At 44.5% G+C, this 14,460-nt stretch overlaps 1 protein-coding gene across 1 annotated transcript in view; it reads right to left on the bottom strand.

Moving 5' to 3' along the window:
* aldh4a1 (aldehyde dehydrogenase 4 family, member A1) overlaps positions 1-14,460 on the bottom strand; it is a 56,307-nt gene that overhangs the window by 28,562 nt on the left and 13,285 nt on the right. Inside the window, exons 3-8 of the mRNA XM_072478214.1 lie at positions 7,771-7,863; positions 6,449-6,496; positions 5,633-5,788; positions 4,210-4,359; positions 3,375-3,449; positions 699-886 (exon numbers count right to left, since the gene is read on the bottom strand). Of these exons, the coding sequence (XP_072334315.1) occupies positions 699-886; positions 3,375-3,449; positions 4,210-4,359; positions 5,633-5,788; positions 6,449-6,496; positions 7,771-7,863 (710 nt within the window). The remainder of the gene's footprint in view (positions 1-698; positions 887-3,374; positions 3,450-4,209; positions 4,360-5,632; positions 5,789-6,448; positions 6,497-7,770; positions 7,864-14,460) is intronic.

Here is a 14,460-nt window from a genome sequence, read left to right as displayed (position 1 = left end):
AGCCGGTGCAGACTCAATGGGCCGAATGGCCTCCTTATGCACTGTAAATTCAATGATAATCTCTGATTAATCTGGGACAAAGGTTTGGCACAACATCGTGGGCCGAAGCGCCTGTTCTGTGCTGTATTTTTCTATGTTCTATCTTATCTGCTTTGTCAAGGGTTTCCACAGTTCAGCCAATCAACCCCACACACTGAGAAACAGCTACTATCTAGCACAACTGAATGAATCGGCAACCAAGGTACTCATGGACCGACTCAAGTTTGTTGTAAATAATACAATATTTTCTTGCCATTCATCCTCATCATCGGCACAATCAGAACCGTCTGTTTCATGAGCTGCTTCAAATACTTGGCCCCATGACATTTGGACAATTCCTTATATACCGATATTTAGGGTCACGCTGGAAACACCTGATAACAAAGTGCAAAAATGGACTCAACACGGATCCTACAGGTATACCATTTCTGACTCTCCTCCAATCCTAGAAATGGGGCCATTGAACTCCATCTCTTCCCCACTTCCCCACTGTCTCTGTGCTGTCAGACCACTTTTCCATTCAACCTTACATGAGTTACAATTTCCTCTAAACATTGGGAAGACTGAAGCCAACATAACACGGACATGCAGTACTTTTGGACTTTTTCTACATGAAAACAGCTCTGTAAATGCAACTTGTTGATATTGTCATTACTTACGGGACACTGCCAGTGAAGTTGATTCCTGCCAAGTGTTCAGATTCTGTAATAGTATCCCCAAACACTGGTCCATTACTTGGAACAAACTGGATGACATTTGGTGGCAGTCCGGCTTCGAGAAGTATTTTGTACACCGTGTAACTCGCAGCCATAGCTGTATCACTGGGTTTCCAGACCACCACATTACCCTAAAAGAATAATGGAACAGATTACAATCCTGATGGAAATTCATAATTAAGTCCAAAACAACAATATACGGTGGAAATAATAGCATGGCACCCAGAATAATTGTCCAAGGAAAATGCAGTTCAGTGGAAGCAGGTGGCATGGATGAGGTACTGAGGAGAGCTATTCACGAAAGAGGATTCTACCAATGTCACAGTAAAACAGGAAAGGATGCGCAACTTGAATAGGATAAAAATACATTAAAAAGGCATTTCAGGGCAGCACGACGGCACAGGGTAGTACTGCAGTCTCACGGGGCCGAGATCCCAGGTTCGACCCCGGCTCTGGGTCACTGTCCGTGTGGAGTTTGCACGGGTTTCGCCCCCAGAACCCAAAGGTGTGCAGGTTAGGTGGATTGGCCACGCTAAATTGCCCCTTAATCGGAAAAATGAATTGGGTACTCGAAATTTAAAAAAACAAAAAGGCATTTCAAATGTAGGCAGTGCTCAAATTAAAATAGCCACCCAGTATGGATGGGATGCATCATTATTAGCTGAGGGAACCAAGGATGGAAATCCTTGGATATGGAAGTGGTGCCAAAAGACTGGGGAATTTCAGACTTTGCCCACTTGTTCCGAAAGGCAGCAGAGATATGCTGGACAACTACAGACCAGCCTGATCTCAGCAGCTGGGAAACCTTTAGACAGTGTAACTAGGAACAAAGTTCATTTTCACTTGGAAGAATGTTGGTTAACAAATTATTTGTCAAAGGCAGTCACGCCTAACAAACCTGATTTGGGTTCTTTGGTGAAGTAACAGAGAGGTTTGTTGAGGGTGTAGAGAGAATATTTATAGGCATTTGATAATGTACCATACTATAATGGAAGCCCACGAGATTAAAGGGGACCATGTCAGTATGAATATGAAATTGGCTAAGAGACAGAAAGCTGGAGTGCTGTTGAATGGATGCCTTTTAAGCTGGAGGAATGTATACAGTGGTGTCTGCCAAAGTTGGTTTTGGCCATTCTCCAACACCTCGACTAAATCATCCAGGTGGGTCGAATTACTCGCCTCTGGTTCAATTTTTATCGAGGTGTAACCAGAGAATCACCTGCAATGGCTTCTCTTCCCTGTGCCATTACCTCTCGAGTCACCAAGGGATCTATCTTGGTTCCCTACTTCTCATCTAAAGGCTGCCCCTTGATAAAGTCATCCCAAAATGCATCAGGCTCCACACATACACCAACAATACCCAGCTCAACCCATTGCCACCTCTCAACTGCTCCACTCTCCAATTTCTCAGTGCTTATTCAATATAAAATGAGCAGAAATGTCAATCAATTGAATATTGGGAAGACTGAAGCCAGTGTATTTGGTCCCAACCACAAACTTGATTCCTCCCCTGCCGTTTTTGGAGGCTGAACCAGACTATTTGCAAGGTCAGTGTCCTATTTGACCCCGAGCAGGGCTACTGACCCCATATCCCTTCCATCACCAAGAAAACCTACTTTCACCACCCCGCTTAACCACTGGTGACCTTGTCTTTGGCTCCTGTGGCCCTAAACTCTGGATTGCCCTCCTCAAATCCCACCTCATTTGACCAAGCCTTTGTTCGCCTCCTCATGGATTGGAATCAATTTTTTTTGCATGATTTACACACGTAGAGTACCCTGGGACATTTTTATTATATTAGTAGTGCATACAAATACAAGTTAATTTAATAAAATTCTACAATATCACAACATGTTGGGCTGTAATCTTCAAGGTCCTCAGCATTTGATGGGGATACCTCAAAGATGTGCTGGGAATCCCTCAAGGACGTTCCCAGGCAAGCATTTGCATGGCATTTGCCCATATCTGTTAACTTTGTCTGAATAATTACCCTGCGCTGGGAACCATTCCCCTCACCTAGAGCTCCCACACCCCTCTAGCCAGACCTCCTAGTCCCCCAACCCCTCACCACTCACCCTCATCCCAACCTCCAGCCCCATGACCTCCCCATGCCCGATCTCCAACCCCCACTCCGACCACCCAAATTCTACCACCTTACCTTCTCCCTGGTCTGTGAAGTTAATTGGGCCCCTTAAACCTACTGCTTTCCAGGAGCCATTTCAGTTCAAAAAAACTCCTTTGTCATTATTTGATCTAATTAGTGATGCAAGACACAAGAGATAAAGTTCATTGTTCAGCAGCTTCACCCTCATTAGCACCTTTAGTTACTAATTCCCAGCTGAAAGTAGATTCAGACTGTCACAAAGGAACTTCAACCCATTATCAACTAAGAAAGTAACCAACAGCAACAAAAAATAATCCCCAGGGTTCAGTTAGATCACATCACTGCTTGTAATTCAGTTCTTAAAAAGTTAAGAAATCCATTCATTCATTGTTCTGGGGCTAAAATTTATGAAAACCTTTTGGATTCTGTCCGGAACAGGAGATTCTCTTACGCCCACCCTGATCAACTTTATAACCTTTTTCTTAAAAAATAAAATTGCTGATCCTTGCTCTCACCATAAGTGCTGGAGCTCCTGCCAGGTTTCCACCTATTGCAGTGAAGTTAAATGGAGAAACAGCGGCTACAAAACCCTGGAAGAAGAAAAGTGGTAAAAGCACAGTATCAGAAATCAATGCATAAAATGCCTTTATGGATCATTTGCTGCAATGCATGTGCTGATCTCAACCTGACACTCATGGATGATTTCCACCTCGCTAGTCACTTGTGCAGTAAACTGGCAAAGCTGGCCATTCATCTGTAATAGAACGTGCACCATTTTCATTACCACTGATATCAATGGAAATTAAAACCAAGAGAGTTTGAGAATGGGCAAGCATTGTCATAGAATTTACAGTGCAGAAGGAGGCCATTCGGCTCATAGAGTCTGCATCGACCCTTGGAAAGAGCATCCTACCCAAGCTCACACGATCCTCGTAACCCAGTTACCCCACCTAACATTTTTGGCACTCAGGGCAATTTATCATGGCCAATCCACTTAACCTGCACATCTTTGGACTGTGGGAGGAAACCGGACCACCCGGAGGAAACCCACGCAGACACGGGGAGAACATGCAGACTCTGCACAGACAGTGACCCAAGCCGGGTATTGAACCTGGGACCCTGGAGCTGTGAAGCAACTGCACTAACCACTGTGCTACCGTACTGTACTCTTTGCCAGTTTAGTATCCTGTTTTGCTCCCTCATTACATCCCTACCATTCTATCAATTTGTTAACGTCATCTCTTTTAGTTAGGGCATCATGATCGGCACAGGCTTGGAGGGCCGAAAGGCCTGTTCCTATGCTGTACTTTTCTTTGTTCTTATGCCAGTCTCCCCTTTTAGAACACTGACCTCCAGACTCCGGTACAGCGTACTGTTGGTGCTTGGCGGTTCACTGATCGGCTGTTCACGTTGAAGTTCCACAGCATATTTAGCATTGAATCGAAAGAAGTCTATTAGTTCTGCAGCTGCATCAATCTCTGCTTGAATTACTGTTTTACCCTGAAGAGAAAAACAAAAACTCCTTTATTAGTGTCATAGTGAGTATTAGAATTTTGTAAAGATTATTTCCCACACGAGATGTTATTTTGAATAATGGCAGTGAGGTTCTCCCCACTCTCTCGGTCAATACTTCTCCTTCAACCAACAGAATTAAAATAAATATCTCATTGAGGTTTGTGCAATCTTGCTGTGCAGAGACTGGCTACTGTATTCCCTGCAGTACAACACATTACGGTGAGATTTCTGGGTGTTTTAAGAGGCAAGTGGACTGTAAAATGCTATCACATACATAGAATCATAGAATTTACAGTGCAGAAGGAGGCCATTCGGCCCATCGTGTCTGCACCGGCCCTTGAAAAGAGCGGCCTACTCAAGCCCCCGCCTCCACCTTATCCCCGTAACCCAACCTATCCTTTTTGGACACTAAGGGCAATTTGTCATGGCCAATACACCTAACCTGCACATCTTTGGACTGTGGGAGGAAACCGGAGCACCCGGAGGAAACCCATGCACACATAGGGAGAAAGTGCAGACTCCACACAGACAGTGACCCAAGCCGGGAATCGAACCTGGGACCCTGAAGCTGTGAAGCAACTGTGCTAACCACTGTGCTACTGTGCTTTGCAATGCTAAAACATTAGACAACACTTCTTGAATTGCAATGTATGACACGATGATCTTCTGCTTTTTTAAATGACTTCCCGAACACAGTACGAACAAATGACTTCCCAGATACAATATGGACAAATGACTTCCCAAATACAGTACAGACATACTAAAAGAGAGAGAGTAGACACAGTAAGATCAGAAGCTGTGGGTAGTTTAGTGGTAGTTTGGCATTGTTTGCCAGAAAGAATATGAGATAGAGCAGAGTACAGGAACTAAGGATAGCCACAATCTCAATGCAATGGTAAACAAAAAGGAAGGACCTTCAATAGTTCTTGAATGATAGCAAAGGTCTAAGAAAGGGAGTCCAAACAGACAATCTGGATAAATGATTTCACGGAAATTCAGGAGACACACAAGAAAAATTGCTATAGGTGAAAGGCCGAGGATGTAGACACTTATTTGCAAATTAAGTCTCACTTTTACATTGAAGTAAAATCATAACTGCTACCAATACGAAGTCAGCTTCAGACCATTGAGCAAACTCCAAAAAGCGCCTAAAAATATGTTTCTTGCACTTCAAAAAGTACTTCACTTGCTGCAAAACACTTTGGAACATCTTGAGATAAATGAATGTTCCTTACTGATGGGGGTCAAATCTACATACTTGTCCAAACATGGTTCTGGCCAAAAGCTCTGCCCGTCTCAACCCACTAATCAAGTCAGCAGCTTTATAGAATATCTGTGCTCGATCTTCGACAGGTTTGAGATCCCATTCTCGGTGGGCAGACAGCGCTGCATTAATCGCCTTGTTAATTAAATCCTGTAAAAAAAATTAAAGAGAAACGGTTTCTATTTCACAGGAAAAAGAATCAGGTGAAATGCAAATATCTAATTTCACTTGTAGGTGAACTTATTTTACACCAAAGGGCAATCAATTGTATTAGAAAACAATTCCTCCATTCTCAATTCAGAAAGATTATTTTACTGACATGCTAAGTAATTTCCCTTTAGGGAAAAGGCCTTCGCCAGGGCACTGCTCCCTCATCACTGCAATGGGAGTGTCAGTCTGGATAATGGACTCAAGTCTCTAGAGTGGGGCTTGAATTCACAGCTGTCTGACTCGAGAAGGAGAGAGTGCTATTCACTTGAAATATAACAATTTAATACGGTAACTACGTAAATCAACAAAAATTTGGATTGGAAAATAGCAGTCCCATTAGTGTGTCTTTCTTAGTACTCAATTCTTTTTATCCAATTAAGGGGCAATTTTAGTGTGGCCAATTCACCTACTCTGCACATCTTTGGGTTGTGGGGGTTCGACTCTCGCAGACACAGGGAGAATGTACAAACCCTACATGGACAGTGACTCAGAGCGAGGATCGAACCCAGGTCCTCAGCGCCGTGGGGCAGCAGTGCTAACCACTGCGCGACCGTGCCACTTACTTCATACTGTTGTTAGCCTCTGCTCTTCTCAGCTTACCTTATCAGCGTAGCAGAATTTGGCCACTTTGTGTGAATGATTAAATGGCTAAAATAAAGAAAACAAAGGCAATCTTAATTCATATTGAGACTATGTAGACATTGAAAACATAAAATGAATCAAGATAGTTCCTGCAACATTCACACGCTGTGTGAATCCAATCATCAAAAACCCATTTTAATTTGGGGGGGGGGGGGAGGGGGGGGGGGGAGAAGAGAAGAGAGAAAATCAAATAAATATGGAATTTGATCCCCAAAACTCAGGCAAGAATCCAGTATAGTTGGCTAGAGATTACACCACAGAAACAACCCATTCAGTCCAACTGGTCGATCCAGGAGCCTACTCCCACATTTCATCTCCCCTATCAGCACATTGAAATCAAAATTTGACCATAAATCATTGCAAACCCACTTTTGGGTTCCACTCCAGATTTTTTTGTCAGGGTTCCTTCAATTCTCCTGAGGCGTCCACAAGATAGTGGGGCTATTTGCCTATACCGTAGCTGGAAGTTTTGTTCATGAGTGGACATGTTTACATGCCAGTGGACTTCACACTGGAGTTCCTCTGAAGCTTTAGCCTGGGGCCATGAGGGACCCAGTTGCCACGTGTCACCATGAGGAGGCATAGCTGAGGACATGCTGAAAGGCTGTGTACTGTCAGGGAGTGGCTAACACATTTGGCTCTTTCTCACTTTGCTGCTAGCCAGTGGTGTAGGCTGAAAGTGAGGCAGAAACCAGCACACAAAAGTCAAAGCATGCTGACCTCTCTTCACCCACACATTAAATGTGTGACATTAACCTGTTGAAGACACTAGTATTACTCCGGAAACTCTGTACTGTATACTCTGGTTTTAATATACTTTTTTTTTTAAATGGGTACTCTAGTTAGCCCAACCAGTACTTGGGAAAGTAGGGCTAAACTGTTGGGACAGCCTACACCTAAACCGTGCTGGAGCTCGTGAGCCACATAACTAGGGAAGTGGAGAGAATTTTAAACTAAATTGTGGGGGCAAGGGATCAAATTTGGAATGATGTGATAAATCAAAGGGTAGAGAAAAAATGTTTTTTTTTTTTAAATTCAGAGTAACCAATTCATTTCCTTTCCAATTAAGGGACAATTTAGCATTGCCAATCCACCTACCCTGCACATCTTTGAGTTGTAGGGGTGAGACCCACGCAGACACAGGGAGAATGTGCAAACTCCACACAGAGTGACGACCCGGGGCTGGGATTGAACCTGGGTCCACTATGCTCTGAGGGAGCAGTGCTAACCACTGCGCCACCCCTTGAATAAATGTTTAATTCCATACTGGTGATACTTACACATAGCTGGTACTGTATGTCTTTGGTCCAGACATGTTCTCCACCAACCACACAGGGGACCTCAAGTGTCTTTCCCTTCAGGTCATGCAGAGCCTGACAAAAAAACAACCTCATCAAATTTAAGGACACGTAGATAAAGCACGTATTACATTCCCAAATCGAATACTGTTACACTTCATACAAAAACAAAAAAGCACTTCCTCAAATCTACAACCTACAACCTGCATCCAAGTTGAGTCAGCTTCAGCCAATTCAACTTGTCTTCGGACACCACAGGAAAGATGTGAACACATTGGAGAGAGTGAAGAGATTTACAAGATTGGTTCCAAGGATGAGAAACTTCAGTTACGAGATTGGGATTGTTCTCCGAGGGAGAGAAGAAGGCTAAGAGAGATATGATAGAGGCGTTCAAAATTATGAGGGGGCTGGACAGTGGCTAGGAGGAACTGTTCGCCCTTTGTAAAAGGATCAAGAACGAGAGGGCACAGATTTAAAGTGATTTGCAAAAGAAGCAAATATGATGTGAAAAAAGTATTTTCCACACAGCAAGTGATTCGAGTTTGGAACGCACTACCTGAAAGTGTGGTGGAGGCGGTATTCTGGCCTTTGCATCGCTGGAAGCCCGGCGGAGAATTCTGCTTTGTGGAAAGATGCGAGGCCCCCAAGCGTGGAAGCCTGGGTCAACGACATGGCAGGATTCATTAAATTGGAGAGGGTAAAATTTGCCTTGAGAGGGTCTGTGCAAGGGTTCTTCAGGCGGTGGCAACCGTTCCTAGACTTTCTAGCGGAGCGTTAGGAGGTGGTCAGCAGCAACCGGGGGGTTGGGGGTGTACTTTGTGTTTACTATTGTGTTTATTGTGGCTTAATGGGGGGTTTGTATATTAGGGGAATTCGTGATGTAGTTGTAAGATGTTTATTTATGTGTTCTTTGTTTTTCTTTTTTCTGTAAGGGTTGTTGAAAATATGTAAAGATTTGAATTAAAAAAATTTTTTTTTAATTAAAGTGTGGTGGAGGCAGGTTCAATCGAGACATTCAAGAGGGCATTGAGATGACTACTTGAATAGAAACAATGTGAAGGGGTATGGGAAAAAAGCAGAGGAATTGCATGAAATACTCATTTGGAGAGCTGATGCAAACACAATGGGCCAAATGGCATCCTTCTGTGCTATAACAATTATTTAATTCCGATTCTTACTTACTCTACATGTAGGCCCACAACACTTCGGCAGTAATGGCAGGACGTGCAATCATCATGACCTTGCTCTCTGGAATTCTCTACCCAACAGCTTACAACATGCTAAAGCTCCCCTATCTTCAAGCCATCTCCTCAACCACAACCTCTGTTACCTTGCCCAATTCCTGCTTGTGCTCTGTGGACACATGGTTGGTCAGTAAAAACAGTGATGGATGAACAGTACCCAGTGCAGTACATGCTTTGGAGTCTTAAACAAGTTGGAGTTCATGAAGAATGCAGATGGAAAGGCTAGCAAGGACAGAATCAAAAGTATTAGACTTTGGAGGAAAACACAGATACCTACAAGAGTTTCAGCAGTGGCAGCACAGAGATAGAGGCGGGTAACGTTACAAAGGTGGAAGCGGTATTGATTACTCTCTTATACACTGAAGATGGTACAGGAGGATGCTGACAAAATTATGCTGTATTGGAGCTGGAAGAAGTTAGTTGTAAGTTTCCACCATAATTATTTGTAATGGGTTAGTTGACTTGACAATGTATGTTAATACTGTTCTTTTCTTTCCACATGGCCATGAGATATGTTTGACACATTGCTTTGCTTCCACTCCTGTAGCCATCTGGGATGACCACTTACAAAGGAAACTTGCAAAGACTCAAGGGAAATATGGCCAATACAGGATTCAGGCAAACTCAGAGCCTAAATGTATATTTGCTAACAGAGAACCAGACAGTATCGATACCCTTAGCCGATTTGCATTCTAATGGCCCATTTCCCCAGGACAAAGGACTGGTACTCAGGTATCAGATACAATTCCAGACATATCGGCTCCACTCCCTTCACCCAGGAAGCCCAAACAGCCAAGGTCAATGACCGCTCAGGACATGCCCAGCCATCAAGGCACCCGCCACTTTATTGGCTCAAATCGAAGGCAGTAATCAAAGCCTGCCGAATTATTGGGTTCAAAGCTAAGAACAGCCCAAAAGAGCGCAAAACCCCAAAGGATAAAGAGAGACACTGCCATGTGTTCGATTTCTTTTGGCCCTGGCACACCGGCACTCTTTGGCCCGGCCTATAACTGAAGCCAACTGCAGCACCACGACCAGACGCAAGTTCAATATCAACGATCGCTGCCAGACGGATGAGCCCAGCAGAACCGAAGTTACTTCTCCAGACCCAGCCACTCCTTATCCGAACAAAGGCCTTGTTCTCCTGCCAAAGCCGGGTGCCTGAAGTTAAGTACAGGTTGTTGTAGTGTCAGGTATAATTTAGCTTGTAGTATTTTTATGTTGCATGTGTGAGTTAGTCTTGTGTGTAAATAAACTATTATTGAACTTGAACTAACTGACTGGTTGTTGGGTCTTTGATCAATATCCGGTTGAACCTTGTGGTGGTATCATTTGATACCTGGCGACTCTGAAAAGCAATATCATCATTATTAATTGGCAACATTATTGGTGAAGCTGTTGGAATAGTATCCCACTCAGTATTAAAAAGGGCAACAGTTATTGGCGACCTCTGACGGGACTCGACTTAGAAGTGATTTTGTCATTCCGAGGGAACCCACAAAACGTTGAATTAGAAACCCAATTGGAAAAGTGAAAGAAACCACAAGTGTAAGACCCGTATTGATCAAACCTCCAAGATTCGGAAGTGTGTAGTAATTTGCATGCGTCCTAACAGGGATGTACAGTAAACTCGTTAGATTTTGTTGCATAAAACTATCGGGAGTTTTGTGAACCGGAAAATAGCTTAGGGCTTACCCGCTGTTTGCATCGCTGCCCTAATCGCCCCATCCCAAATTTAGGATACAGAAAGAGATACCAGTAGAAATGGCAGCAAAGGCAATGGAACGCCTTATGAACCCACAGGAACCCGAGGTCGCAGCGACCAGTAGAGCAGAGCAGTGTCCCATATGGGAAAAGTGGAACTAAGGAAATATTTAAAGGGGAAAGGATGGCCTCTTTGGTCTGAGTTTTGTTCGAATGAAGAGTCAGGTCCTGGTAGTATGGGACAAACTTGGTGGGACAACCTAACCGAGATGCACAAGGAGAGTTTAGGGAAAGTTTGTAAGCCGATGGCAATCGTGTCTTGTGTGGTACAATTGTGAGGCACAGAGGAGGTCATGAGGACGCTCCGCAGACAGCTTGTGGAGAAAGAGGAGAAGAGTGAGGGAAACGTTAGCAAGTGTGAAAAAGTTAATGAGCAACTCCAAGAGCAGCCAGCAGCAAAAGACAAGGCTGATGTCAAACGGGCACACCAATCTTGTTTAGTCCACCTAAACAGCTTTCAGACACAATACGATAAGGCCTATCAAGATACACAGCACGCAGTCTTGGTAAGAGAAGAGACGGAACAACAGGTAGAACAGTTAAAGAAGCAATGCGCAGATTTGAAGGCAGCTTTACGAGCAATCCACAGTTCCACAATGGAACAAAGGCAGAGTTCAGTAGACTACGCCAAATGCAGGCAGCAAATTTCAAGGTTAGTCACTGCTCTTCGTGCAAAATGGATTCAGAGACACCTTTGGACCAAATTTAGACCAGGAAGATGGCCCCGATTGGCAGGAACTCAATGAAACTACCTATAGATATGTAGAAGACACCAAAAATCACAATGGAACCCCCCAGGCCCCGAAAAGGAAAGCACCCGCACCACCGACTACACAGGCAGTACACAACCCCATGAATCCAGTCACCACGCAGCACAAGTCACCGATTGACGACGAACCCAATTGTGTACATCACCCCACTAACCATCACACAATTGAGAGATGCCTGCGCCAAAATTGAACCATTCCAACCCACAGCAGAACTACACCATTACTTTGAGCGAGTAAGACAACAGACAGTTATGTACGGTCTGGACGAACAGGAGGAAGTGAAACTTATAGTGATGAGCCTTGACACATCCGTTAGTTCAGCATTACCCAATCCACAGAATGTAGGAGGAGGAAGCCTCCAGGACATGAAGGCAGCTATTTTAGATGCAATTGTTTATAACAGAGGAGATCCCGTAGAAGGTCTAAATCGCTGCAGACAAAAGGAGGGAGAGCATCCGACTGCATACGCAGGACGCCTTTGATTCACTTTAAAGCGGTATTTGGAGATTTAGTCCGCGCACACTTAAATGTCGAAAACACAACCAAATGGACCCGTATTTTAGTCTCCCACGCCACAGAAGCAGGTCAAAAAGCCTGTGCGAATTATGACTGCTCAGACACCACACATAACGAAGTGTGGGTTCTGAAGAAACTTTCTAGAGCTTGGGAACAATCCCTACATAAAAATGCAAAGCAGGAAAAGGCATAAGCGAATATGAATCCAGTAAGGACACATCAGGACCCCGCATGGGTAAACAAAGGTAGACATGACGGACAGCACCACAGAGCACAGGGATGCTATAATTGTGGACAAAAGGGAAATTACGACCGCAAATGCAATGCCCCCCGAACCAGCAACGGAATCAGCAAGCGAACGCCCTACATAGAAACAATGCCAGGCCTATACACAGCGTTAGCGCCCGCCCAGCCAATTCTGCCATAAATAGCACAGATTGACGGTGTTCGGACTCCCCAACTTGGGTCTGCGACACACTCTGGGACAAGTCAGGTAGCCCAGTAGTCTCAGGCACAGTCCGGGGGACACCCCGTAGAGTTCCTTTGGGACACAGGAGAGTCCCGCACCACTTTAAACTCCTCCACAATGTTTCAGCGAGATAAATGGCCCATTACAGACACTATCACTCTTAGCTGATCTACAGGACATGTCCAGCAGGGATATATTAGGGCCCCTGTTGATATTAAAAATTGGAAACCTTAATGCCAAGCACCCCTTTATTTTAGTAGATTTGCCCTGAACAGCAGAACACATTTTAGGGATCGACTTCATGAGCTCACACAACCTTTCCTTTGACCCCGTGAATAAGTGTGTTTGGAAAATGGCTCGAACAGTGAGAGCCCCTGCCACGCTCAGAGTAGGAGACTACGAACACAGAATCTGCTCAGTAGGCGACTATTGGTTTGATCTGCAAGCCATTAGTACAGATAGGATGATTAGAGAGGTCCTAAGGAAACACAAAGCATCGTTCGCCCAGCACAAGCATGATTGTGGAAAAATTCCGGGAACAGTCACCATTACAGGTCCCGATCCCAAGCCCCAGAAATAATACGGCTGTCCACAGCAAGCCGAGGGAGAAATTGCAAAAGTAATTCAAAGTTTGCTAGACCAAGGTGTAATTTGGCCCGTAGCCTCAACAAACAATGCCCCAATTTGGCCCATAAGGAAACCAGATGGTTAATGGAGACTGACCATCGATTACAGAGAACTCAATAAAGTAACTCCATTAGCAGCCCCCACTCGTTGCCACGAGTCCCGAGACAATGCTGAAGCGGGGACTACAGTCAAGGTATTTTACGATACTCGACATTAGCAATGGCTTCTGGTCCATTCCATTAGATAAGAATTATCAACACAAATTGGCCTTCACGTTCCAAGGATGGCAATATACATGGACATGCCTTCCGCAAGGTTTCCACAACTCCCCCTCCATTTTCCACCAACAATTGGCAAATGGATTATCCAAATTCCCTCGACACGAATGCCTCATTTCAGTATGTGGACGACTTGCTCCTACAAACTGATACCAAGGAAGAGCACATTTAGCTTCTTTCCGAATTATTAGGTTTCCTACACTCAATTGGATGTAAAGTTAACCTGTAAAAGGTCCAAATCCTAAACGAAAAAGGTCTTTTATTTTGGCACAGCCATCACACACGGAAAAAGATAGAGCAAAAACGGATTGTTCGATTGTTAAATTGCCCTTGCCCCATAATGTCACTGCACTCCGGTCATTTTTAGGACTGGTTGGTTACTGTAGGATCCATACAGACGGTTTTGCCACCAAGGCAGCCCCACTTTCTGAGCTCCTAAAAAAAGAACACCCCTTGGGAATGGCTTCCACAGCATATGGATGTCATCGACACATTAAAACGCGCCCTAGGTACATCCCCCGCTTTGCAGGTACCAGACCCACACTCCCCATATGCCATAGAAGAATGACCACCGACCGAACCCTATCGGCCGTACTGCGCCAAGAAAGGCACGATCGTTTAGGACCCGTAGCTTATGCCTCACGAGTTTTGGACCCAGTGGAGCAAGGATTTTCAGCCTGCGAAAGGCACTTGCTCACAGTTTTTTGGACTGTTCAGTACTTCTCATACATCACAGGCCTCAACCCCGTAACCATTTTAACCGAGCACACCCCAACGCAACTACTGTTAGATGGTAGGTTAAAAGACGATTCAGTTAGCCAGATTAGAGCAGCGCGCTGGACCCTACTCTTACAAGACAAGGACATCACAGTAAAAAGGACAAAGACATACATATTTTTAGCAGATAATTTGCAGTATGAAGGAACCCCACGAGTGTGAAATCATCGCAGCCAGGCACAACGCAGGACCCTTTATTCCTAAATTGCTACCCACAAAAGCAGGCA

The sequence above is a fragment of the Scyliorhinus torazame genome, chromosome 16 (genome assembly GCF_047496885.1).
Source record: "Scyliorhinus torazame isolate Kashiwa2021f chromosome 16, sScyTor2.1, whole genome shotgun sequence".
Taxonomy (NCBI): domain Eukaryota; kingdom Metazoa; phylum Chordata; class Chondrichthyes; order Carcharhiniformes; family Scyliorhinidae; genus Scyliorhinus; species Scyliorhinus torazame.
Note: the sequence above shows the minus strand (reverse complement) of the source record. Positions and strands in the feature narration are given on the sequence as shown.